This window comes from Natator depressus, chromosome 24 (genome assembly GCF_965152275.1).
Source record: "Natator depressus isolate rNatDep1 chromosome 24, rNatDep2.hap1, whole genome shotgun sequence".
Lineage (NCBI taxonomy): Eukaryota > Metazoa > Chordata > Testudines > Cheloniidae > Natator > Natator depressus.
The window spans coordinates 14538898-14549722 of NC_134257.1; the positions used below are offsets into that span (position 1 = coordinate 14538898).

General features: G+C 60.6%; 2 protein-coding genes across 2 annotated transcripts; both read right to left on the reverse strand.

Moving 5' to 3' along the window:
- Window positions 1-1250: 1250 nt before the first annotated feature.
- LOC141977034 (sulfotransferase 2B1-like) lies at window positions 1251-4485 on the reverse strand. The gene is made up of 6 exons (XM_074938245.1): window positions 4014-4485; window positions 3391-3599; window positions 2978-3104; window positions 2551-2645; window positions 1868-2048; window positions 1251-1674 (listed from the first exon to the last, which is right to left on the reverse strand). The coding sequence occupies exons 1-6, from the start codon at window positions 4147-4149 to the stop codon at window positions 1565-1567; spliced, it is 858 nt and encodes a 285-aa protein (XP_074794346.1). The 5' UTR covers window positions 4150-4485; the 3' UTR covers window positions 1251-1564.
- A 3137-nt stretch (window positions 4486-7622) lies between these two features.
- LOC141977153 (sulfotransferase 2B1-like) lies at window positions 7623-10252 on the reverse strand. The gene is made up of 6 exons (XM_074938487.1): window positions 10117-10252; window positions 9380-9588; window positions 8969-9095; window positions 8542-8636; window positions 7864-8041; window positions 7623-7732 (listed from the first exon to the last, which is right to left on the reverse strand). Exons 1-6 carry the CDS (start codon window positions 10250-10252, stop codon window positions 7623-7625), a joined length of 855 nt encoding a protein of 284 aa, XP_074794588.1.
- Window positions 10253-10825: the final 573 nt, after the last annotated feature.

Here is a 10825-nt window from a genome sequence, read left to right on the forward strand (position 1 = left end):
ATTCCTGCTGCTCCCTGCTGGATGGGGTCATGTTCAGGGGCGGCGAGTTATATCTCCACGTGGTGCCTTAGCACCTGCAACATTCAGAGCCCCGAAACCCAGCTCCACCAATATTTGGGGCAGGGTGTCCGGCCCCACCTGCCACCCCCGCGTGTCCCCCAGCCCCCTCTTGCTGCCTTCCCTGCCCCTGCGCCTCTGCCCCGCAGCTCCATGCTGCCTCCCTGCAGCAACTGCTGCCGTGGGGTCCTAGCGCCCCCATCTCGACTGCCAGGGCAGACTGACTGAGCCTGACCTTCCACCTCAGACCCTTCCCTTTTCCAGCGGGACCCTCCACCAGCACAGGGCCCCTGCCCACACCCACCGCTCCTGCCCCATGCTGGGCAAGGGGCAGCCCCACCCCTCACCCCCAGTGAGGCTACAGTCAGGGGCAACAGCGGGGGAGGGGATCGCTCGCAGCACCCCCCGGCTCCCCGGAGCCGAGGGAGATTCCTGGACCTGAGAGGGACCCTAGGAGCACGTGCAGTGACAGTGGTGGGGGTGAGTGTGCTGCTGGGGGGCGTGAAAGGGGGCTCCTCCCCCAGAGCTCACTGCTGCCGGCAGGGAAAGGGCTGGGGGACGTCCTCCTCTCTGGCCCCTCCCACAGCAGCCTGCCTGCACCCCAAACTCATCCCCAGCCCTGCCCCACCCCAGAGCCCACACCCCCAGCCAGAGCCCTCATCCCCCTGCACCCCAACCCTCTGCCCCAGCCCTGAGCCCCCTTCAGCACCACAAACCCCTCATCTCCAGTCCCAGCCAGAGCCCTCATCCCACCACACCCCAACCCTCTGCCCAGCCATGAGCCTCTCTAACCCCCAAGCTCCCAAGTCTCACACAGAGTCCTCACCCCCTACACCTCTACTCTTGCCCTGAGCCCCTCCCACACCCCAAACCCCTCATCTGCACCCACACCCCACAGCCCTCACCCTGCACCCCCTCCCTCCGCACCCCTTCCCATCCCCAAACTCCCTCCCAGAGCCTGCACCCTGCACCCCAATCCCCTGCCCCAGCCTAGGGCCTGCACCCCAGACCTCTTCCCCCACCCAAACACCCTCCCAGAGCCTTGGACAGGAGGGGCGCGGAGTTTGGGCAGGGGCAGGTTCTGGGCACCACCAAAATTTCTATAAACCTGCCACCCCATGTCATGATCTGTTCATGGCAAACCCAGAGAACTTAGATTAGAAAACCAAATCCACTTGCTGGAAGGTTGCCACGTCACCTGGTTTTATTTCTTAGAATCCAGAGGCCTGACGCACAGGAACCCAAACTAGAGAGACACAGAGCAGGCTGCTCCTTGAGGCACCGAGGCTCAACTCCCACGCCATGCTCTCTTTAAATACACCTCAGATGAGCCCTGCCGTGTGCGCACTGGCCTCTGCTGGACACACGCCCCAGCCGGCTCTGCCTATTGCAGATGCGCTAGTGACGCTGCCCCAGGGGGCATCTCCCAGGGCACACTAAGCACAGCAGCACGTGGGTGGCACAGGGCTGGTGTATTGCGGGCACAGACGTGGCGGGCGCAGGGCCGTCAGTCCCAGGGGAAGGTCATGCCCAGACCCTGCATCCGCTCCCGGTAAACAGTGTCGAATCGTTGGCTCTGCGCCTCCGAGAAATGGTTCCTCCAGTCGCCACAGATCCCTGCAAACCACAGGGGACATGATGTAGGGTATCCCTCACTCCCAACCCACAGCCCCTGCTCCCCAGTCCTGCCCCTGCAAGCTCTGCCCATGCCCCTCACTCCGGACCTGCAGCCCTGGGTCTCCCAGTCCTGCCTCATGCAGCTCTGCCAGTGCCCCTTAATCCTGGCCCGCAGCCCCCACCCTGGACTCACCTTTCCTCAAGAACTCCCCCTTCTGGTGGTCCATGTACTGGTCGTCCAACTGGGAGAAGTTGGACATTTTGTTCCCCTTCATGCTCTGGAAGGAGGCATTCTCCACCACAGCGGCCACTTGCTCCTCACTCAGCTCCTTCCCCAGGAAGTGGCAGATTCTCCGCACGCTGCCCAGTGGATCCTGGGGGAGGCACCCACTTCCATGAAGGGTGGGATCTGGGGTGACTTTATTATGGTCACTGGGTGCCTCAGTTTCCCCACGTGGAAGGTACTGCTCCCCACTGGGTCCAGACAAACAGACACCTCTGAGGGCAGAGGGCCTGGGCCACAAGCCATGTCGGCTGCCTGGAGCGTGGTTAAGTGTGGGTTTGGCTCACAGGAAGATAGGCTACATGTTGGCATGGCCCCAGGGGCAGCATTATATGTGGGCATAGCCACAGGGAGGGGCTACATGTGGGCATGGCCTCAGGGACGGAGTTAAGTGCAGGCATGTCCACATGTGGGCCTGGCCCCAGGGGGCAGGATTATATGTGGGCATAGCCACAGGGCGGTGTTATGTGCAGGGGTGTCCACAGGGGTCAGTGTTATGTGAGGATGAGGCCTTAAGGTTGGGGCTATGTGTGGGTGTCACCAGGGGGGCGGAGTTATGTGTGGGCGTGGCCCAAAGGGCGGGGTTTCCCTACCTGCTGCAGCTCCTCGTAGGTGATGGGGAAGAAGTTCTCGTTGCCCTTCAGCCCCATCCAGCCGGTGACGTGGTCGAACCAGGAGCCATAGGCCACTGTGTAGGGGAGAGCGGCATGGTGACCCCAGAGCCGGCTCCACCCGGCCCCTCCACCCTGGTCTGCCGGGGACAGCAGGGGTCTGGGAGCTGGGACACCCGGGTTCCATCCTGGCCCTGGGAGGAGAGTGGGGGCTGGAGGTCAGCGGTGTTTGCAGACCCCTGGTTGTGCTGTGGCTGTTTGGGGAGGGGGGCTCTGAGCTGTGCCGGGTCCTGGGCAAAGGGCTGGTCAGAGCTGGCTGGGGATGCACAAACTCGAAGCACTTGTGACTTGCTTGGAACCCAGGTGTCCGGCTCCAGAGTGGCCCCTGCGGGCCCGGGGTGCTGCTCACCATTCCCGCTCAGGAAATCCTCGAAGAAGGAGTCCAGTGAGCCAGGGTCCTTGAACAGGCGCAGCAGCTTGGAGAAGTGGTAGAGTGAGACCAGGACGTCCTTGGGGCAGCGCAGGGTGTAGATGATCTGGGGGAGAGGTGGGGAGAGGGGGTCACTGCTGGGGCATCATGCTACCAATTGGGGGAGGGGGTTGCCAAGTGAACACAGTGATTAGCCACCCACCCTGGGCCGTCACTTCCCCACCCTCTCCGGAGGGAGAAGGAATCGCCGCATCCTGCTGGCTGCACTTTCGCACGCCCCCATTGGTGTAACTCACACCCAGCAGCAGCCCTGGATTCACCCCCCTCCCGACGCACAGCCCTGCCGGTGCCCCTCAAATCTGACCCGCAGCCCCCGCTCTCCCGCCTCTCACCTTGGCCTTGGAGCGCTGCAGGGACTTGGGGAAGAGCTGCGCGGGGAGGTGGGAGCAGAGCAGCCGGGGTGGGGGGTATTTCACGGTAACCTCCATCCCCAGGTGAGTCTCCAGCCAGGGCCCCCACTCCCAGTTCAGCACGCTGCGCACCCAGCCGGGGTCCCCGTCACAACGGATCAGACTCAGGATCTCCAGCATCCAGTTAGTGCCTGGGGATGAAAGGGTTAATGGGCCTGAAACAACCCCCTCAACCTGCTGAGCAGAGACCAGAGCCGGGGAGAGAACCCAGGAGTCCTGGCTCCCAGCCCCCAGCTGAGGTGCACTGACAGTGCTAAATCCAAAGCTCTTGTTTTGCTGTCTCAGGGGTCTCCTGGCCCTGCCGGCGGCTCTGGAGAAAGCCTGAGATCAGAGTGCTTCTGCAAAGAGCCAGCCTAGCGCCAGGTGGGCGCGTTGGACCCCCAGGGAGCAGCCTGCTTTGTCTCACTCTGGGCTGGGGGTCTGAGTGCCTGGGGTCTGGCATCGAGGAAATCAGGTCATGTGACATTGCAGCCTTCCAGCTACCGGGTTTGGTGTCCATGTGTGTGTCAGGAAACCCCCCGTCCCAAAGCCCCGCTTTGCCCTACCTGACTTGGGGTAGGTGACGTTGAAGACGTCGTCGTCCCACACCTGGAATTCATTCTCCACGTAGCTCAGCGCCTCGGGGGAATAATCCAGGCATGGGAACAGCAACCCCTTGTGGGTGAAGTATTCACGTGCCATGGCAAGGCTGGGATAGAGACAGACCTCCCAGAATCAGTGCTGGACCCTAGGCACTATGAGGGGAGCTATGCTGCAAGGAGCGGTGTGAGGGCCGCTCTCCTGAAAGTCAGGGGTCTCCAGCGCCTCAGCCTGGCAATCAGATGCTCGGCTCTGCAGGGAGCAGGGTGAGGCTCGTCCTTGGCTGTCCCACCCCAGAGCCAGCTGCACCTCGGCACCTGTTGAGCTGATTCCTTGGCGTGTTCCCGGAACAACTCTAGGGCCCGTGCTGGTGTCTGCAGCTGGGAGAACAGCCCGCACCTGGGGTAGGAGCCCTCTGTGGGATTGTGTAACAGGCCCAGACTCTCTGCTCTTCCCCTGCCCCACCCCAGCTACCCTTGGACCTGGGCAGAGCCATTCAGTCTTTGGAGGCCCTGACAGGCACAGTGACCTTTGGACCTGGGAGGAGCTGGTGCCTTTAACCTCCCAGGGCCCTGCGTCATCCCAGGCAGCTCATGACTCTGGGTGGCCTGTGTCTGGCAGGTCCCTGCACCCCTTCCCAGCTGTGTCAGGCGCCCGGGGTTTTGTGTCGGAGTGGAGGGGCCAGGTGTGTGGCAGATCCTGCCATTCCCACCCCGGGGAGGGGTCACTGATCTGTGTGCTTTCATGGCAGTGGGGGATGGTTACCAGGCTTGGGGGTGTGGGGGTTTAAGCCACCCAGCTTGTGTCGCCACCCCCTGCCAACAGAGAGGTGGGAACTCAGACCCCAACCTGTCTCCTGGGGTGGCCAACAGGGGGCGCCAGTCAGTTCATAGAATCATAGAATCTCAGGGTTGGAAGGGACCTCAGGAGATCATCTAGTCCAACCCCCTGCACAAAGCAGGACCAGTCCCCAATTTTTGCCCCAGATCCCTAAATGGCCCCCTCAAGGATTGAACTCACAACCCTGGGTTTAACAGGCCAATGCTCAAATCACTGAGCTATCCCTCCCGGCCCAGTTCCTCTTGTGGGGTCGGTTTTGCAGCTGTCTTCTCCCTAAGGATACAGCTAATCCCTGTACTGCTCCTGCCCCCAAGCCAGCCTGGAAGGGTAAGGCCCCATGTCCCATGCCCCATCCCCCTTGAGCCAGCCAGTCCACACCCTGTGGCCAGACCGGAGCTGGGCCCCCCGCAGAGGGGAAAGGTCCCTGGTCCCATCCGACTGCCCCAGAGCGATGCTCTCTTTTTCAGACACAGCGGCTAAAGGGCTCAGCTGGCTTTGCTCCAAGCTGGTCGCTGCTGACATCTCTCCGAGGTGAAGGGAACTGTCCGTGGTGTCTAGACAGGGAGAGACCGGGAATGTGGGTGTGTGGGCACCATCCCTGGCCACAGGCAGAGAGTGTGTGTAGGTCTGTGTGTGGGATTGTGTGTACGTGTCTCCATAGGAGTCACTGGGGCCACCAACCCTCTTGCTCCTCCTGCGTCTCTTACTCCACCCTCCCTGCTCCCACAGCCACTCCACTGGCCATGGCTGGGCCCACCCATCCCCCCATCCCCAGGGCTGAGAACCCCCCATCTGAAGGCTGTGCTGAGAACTCAAAGAGTTAAAGCGGGGCCAGACCCACCCCAGCTCCCGCTGGACACGGGAGAGGGATAGCTCAGTGGTTTGAGCATTGGCCTGCTAAACCCAGGGTTGTGAGTTCAATCCTTGAGGGGGCCATTTAGGGATCGGGGCAAAAATTGGGGATTGGTTCTGCTTTGAGCAGGGGTTTGGACTAGATGACCTCCTGAGGTCCCTTCCAACCCTGATATTCTATGATCTATGAATCAGACCCCCTGGGTTCCCTGTGCTGGGAAAACGGCTCCTATGATGAGCGCTGGGCTGGGCATTGCCCCCAGAGCCCTGTGAATCCCCAGGTCAAGAGCCAAGCCCAGCTGGGACCCAGTCACGGAGCTGGGGGCTGCCTCCCGTGGCAATGTAGAGTGAAGGTGCTGCCTGAAATCCCCTTAACTCTGCCCCTCCACCCTGTCCATAGGTGCTGGAACTAGCAGTGCAGGGTTGCTGCTGCAGCCCCTGGCTTGAAGTGGTTTCCATCATATCCAGGGTTTACAGTTTGGTTCAGTGCCTCTCAGCACCCCCACCGTACAAACTGTTCCAGCTCCGCTGCCTGGATCCCAGCCCAGACTTGGCCTGATGAGGTCTGGGCTGTACAGGATGCACATATGGAGTTACCGAGGCAGGGGCACCACAGTGCAGCCCAGAGAGGCCAGGAGGGGACCCAGGACTCCTGGGTTCTATCCCCAGCTCTGGGAGGGGAGTGGGCTCTCTTAGAGGGCTTTCCCTTCACCCCCTCCCCTGGTTCTTGCCATGCACACAGAAAGCAGAAGACCACAAATCCGACATGTGGGCAATGCGATGTTTAGTGGGGTTAGATGCAAGCAGACATATCCATCGCTCTACACACCAGCAGAGTCTGTTCCCCAGTGTTCCCTTCCCAGCTCTGACGCCGCAGAGCCTTGTCTGTGTCCCTGTTCCCCATTCCTAGTCCCCATTCCCCCAGTGACGGTGCCTCGCATAAGCCTTTATGAAAGTATGCTTATGAATATAGCTATGACATAACCGGAATATGTTTTATGCTACTCATGCCATGTAACATATCTGTGTAAAGGTTATGATCTACTGAATCTATTAATCCTATTTGTAGGCATGTATCATTTTTGTATTCCAAGTGCTGAATATTGGCTGTGTACTGGCTTGGTTCAGACCCGGGGTCTGTGTTGGAGCAGACTGGCGTGTCTGGCTCAGCAAGACAGGGTGCTGGAGTCCTTAGCTGGCAGGGAAAGCAGGGGCAGAAGTAGTCTTGGCACATCAGTTGGCAGCCCCAAGGGGGTTTCTGTGATCCAACCCGTCACACCCACTTCTTAGCAGGCCCAAATATACCCTAGCCCCACCCCTTGCAACCTATGGTCATGTTCCGTTTTGGAGTGTCGTGAGTTGGGGTCTTTGTCCCACCCCTTTTGTAGCCCATGGGAGGGGTAAGGAGTGAGGGTGTGCTCTGGCCAAGGCAAGGCCGTTCTTTGGCTTTTAGTGTTTACTAAAAATGCCGACCCCCCAGTTCCCCTTGCCCCCCCAACTGGTTGTTTGACCTGGCCGTGAGTTAAGGAATTGAGGCAGTTTTCAAGTGTGCACTCGTATATGACATTCCCACCATGCTCAGTCAGACTTTAACTGCTCTTCTCTAGTCCCATTATACCAACAGACCGATCTGGTTTAGGCAAAAGCAAGATTTACAGTGTCTGTCTCTGTTCTTAGTAAGAAACCCTTTGTTCACACGTATTAGTAAAAATGTAGATCTGCCCGATGGGTGCCCACGGGTAGGTGCTGCCCCCTGCTGGTCACACGCCCCAGCCCAGTGACGCTGCCTCAGGGGGCATCTCCCAGAGCACACTAAGCACAGCAGCACGTGGGTGGCGCAGGGCTGGGGTATTGCGGGCGCAGACATGGCGGGCGCAGGGCCGTCAGTCCCAGGGGAAGGTCATGCCCAGACCCTGCACCCACTCCCGGTAAACAGTGTCGAATCGTTGGCTCTGCGCCTCCGAGAGATGGTTCCTCCAGTCACCGCAGATCCCTGCAAACCACAGGGACATGGTCTAGGGTGCCCCTCACTCCCAACCCACAGCCCCAGGTCTCCCAGCCCTGCCTCACACAGCTGTGCCAGTGCCCCTTAATCCTGGCCCGCAGCCCCCACCCTGGACTCACCTTTCCTAAAGAACTCCCCCTTCTGGTCCACATACTGGTCCTCCGCCTGGGAGAAGTTGGACATTTTGTTCCCCTTCATGCTCTGGAAGGAGGCGTCCTCCACCACAGCAGCCATTTGCTCCTCACTCAGCTCCTTCCCCAGGAAGTGGCAGATTCTCCGCACGCTGCCCAGTGGATCCTGGGGGAGACACCCGCTGACATGAAGGGTGGGATCTAGGGTGACTTTATTATGGTCATTGGGTGCCTCAGTTTCCCCACCTGCAAGGTACTGCTCCCCACTGGGTCCAGACAAACAGATGCCTCTGAGAGCAGAGGGCCTTGGCCACAAGCCACGTCGGCTGCCTGGGGCGTGGTTAAATGTGGGTTTGGCTCACAGGGAGGGGCTACATGTTGGCATGGCCCCAGGGGCGGGATTATATGTGGGCATAGCCACAGGGAGGGGCTACATGTGGGCATGGCCTCAGGGACAGGGTTAAGTGCAGGCATGTCCACATGTGGGCCTGGCCCCAGGGGGCAGGATTATATGTGGGCATAGCCACAGGGCGGTGTTATGTGCAGGGGTGTCCACAGGGGTCAGTGTTATGTGAGGATGAGGCCTTAAGGTTGGGGCTATGTGTGGGTGTCACCAGGGGGGCGGAGTTATGTGTGGGCGTGGCCCAAAAGGCGGGGTTTCCCTACCTGCTGCAGCTCCTCGTAGGTGATGGGGAAGAAGTTCTCGTTGCCCTTCAGCCCCATCCACCCGGTGACATGGTCGAACCAGGAGCCATAGGCCACTGTGCAGGGGAGAGCGGCATGGTGACCCCAGAGCCGGCTCCACCCGGCCCCTCCACCCTGGTCTGCCGGGGACAGCAGGGGCCTGGGAGCTGGGACACCCGGGTTCCATCCTGGCCCTGGGAGGAGAGTGGGGGCTGGAGGTCAGCGGTGTTTGCAGACCCCTGGTTGTGCTGCGGCTGTTTGGGGAGGGGGGCTCTGAGCTGTGCCGGGTCCTGGGCAAAGGGCTGGTCAGAGCTGGCTGGGGATGCACAAACTCGAAGTACTTGTGACTTGCTTGGAACCCAGGCGTCCGGCTCCAGAGTGGCCCCTGCGGGCCCGGGGTGCTGCTCACCATTCCCGCTCAGGAAATCCTCAAAGAAGGAATCCAGTGAGCCAGGGTCCTTGAAAAGGTGCAGCAGCTTGGAGAAGTGGTAGAGCGAGACCAGGACGTCCTTGGGGCAGCGCAGGGTGTAGATGATCTGGGGAGAGGTGGGGAGGGGGGTCACTGCTGGAGCGTCATGCTACCAACTGGGGGAGGCGGGTGCCAAGTGAACACAGTGATTAGCCACCCACCCTGGGCCGTCACTTCCCCACCCTCTCCGGAGGGAGAAGGAATCATCCCATCCCGCTGGCTGCACTTTCGCACGCCCGCATTGGTGTAACTCACACCCAGCAGCAGCCCTGGATTCACCCCCCTCACGATGCACAGCCCTGTCGGTGCCCCTCAAATCTGACCCGCAGCCCCTGCTCTCCCGCCTCTCACTTTGGCCTCGGAGCGCTGCAGGGACTTGGGGAAGAGCTGAACGGGGAGATGGGAGCAGATCAGCTGGGGCGGGGGGGATTTCAGGGCAGCCTTCAGCCCATTCTGGTTGTCAACCCAGGCCGACCGCTCCCAGTTCAGCACGCTGCACACCCAGCTGGGGTCCCCGTCACAACGGATCAGACTCAGAATATCCAGTATCCAGTTAGTGCCTGGGGATGAAAGGGTTAATGGGCCTGAAATAATCCCTCAACTCACTGGGTCCCTCTCCGCTCCCAGAGCTGGGGAGAGAACCCAGGAGTCCTGGCTCCCAGAGCTTCTGCTTTAACCTACCAGCCTCCCTTTCCCAGATCTGGGGATCGGTTCCAGTAGCCTGGTTCCCAGCCCCCACACCACGTTCACGGAGCTAAAATCAGAAGCTCTTGTTTTACTGTGTCGCAGTCTCCTGGCCCTGCCGGCAGCTCTGGAGAAAGCCTGTGATCAGAGTGCGTCTGCAGAGAGCCAGCTCAGCACCAGGTGGGCGAGTTGGGCCCCAGGGAGCAGCCTGCTTTGTCTCGCTGGGGGTATGGGAGCCCGGGCTCTGACATCTAGGAAAGCAGGTCATATGATGTTGCAACCTTCCAGCTACTGGGTTTGGTGTTTCCATCTAATGTTCTTGTGTGTGTCAGGGAACCCCCCCACCACACACACACACACACACACACACACACACTCTCCGCTTTGCCCCCGCTCTCCTCTACCTGACTTGGGGTAGGTGACGTTGAAGATGTCGTCGTCCCGCACCTGGAATTCATTCTCCACGTAGCTCAGCGCCGCAGTGGAGTAATTCAGACATGGGAACAGCAACCCCTTGTGGGTGAAGTATTCATGTGCCATGGCAAGGCTGGGACAGAGACAGACCTCCCAGCATCAGTGCTGGCCCCTGTGTGATACTAGGGGACATCGTGCTGCAAGGGTTCAGTAGGGGGCGCTGTGGTGCAGGGAGCGGAGCACCGTGCTGCAGGGAGTAGGATGAGGCTGTTACTTGGCTGTCCCACCCCAGAGCCAGCTGCATCTCAGCAACGGTTGAGCCGATTCCGTGGCGTGTTCCCGGAATGACTGTAGGGCCCTTGCTGGTGGCTGTGGCCAGGACAACAGCCCGTGCCTGGGGTGGGAGCCCTCTGTGTGGTTCTGCAACAGGCCCAGGCTCTCTGCTCTCCCCCTAGCTACCTTCGGGCCTGGGCAGAGCCGGTGCCATTCAACCTTTGGAGGCCCTGCCGGGTGCTCCCTGCCCGGCACAGTGACATTTGGACCTGAGCTGAGCTGGCAACTTTAATCCCCCAGGGCACTGTGCCCCTGCCCAGCTGTGTCAGGTGCCCGGGTCCTGGTGTGGGAGGGAGGGGGCAGGCGTGTGGCAGATCCTGTCATTCCTCCCCCGGGAGGGGTCGCTTTCATGGCAGCAGGTCATCA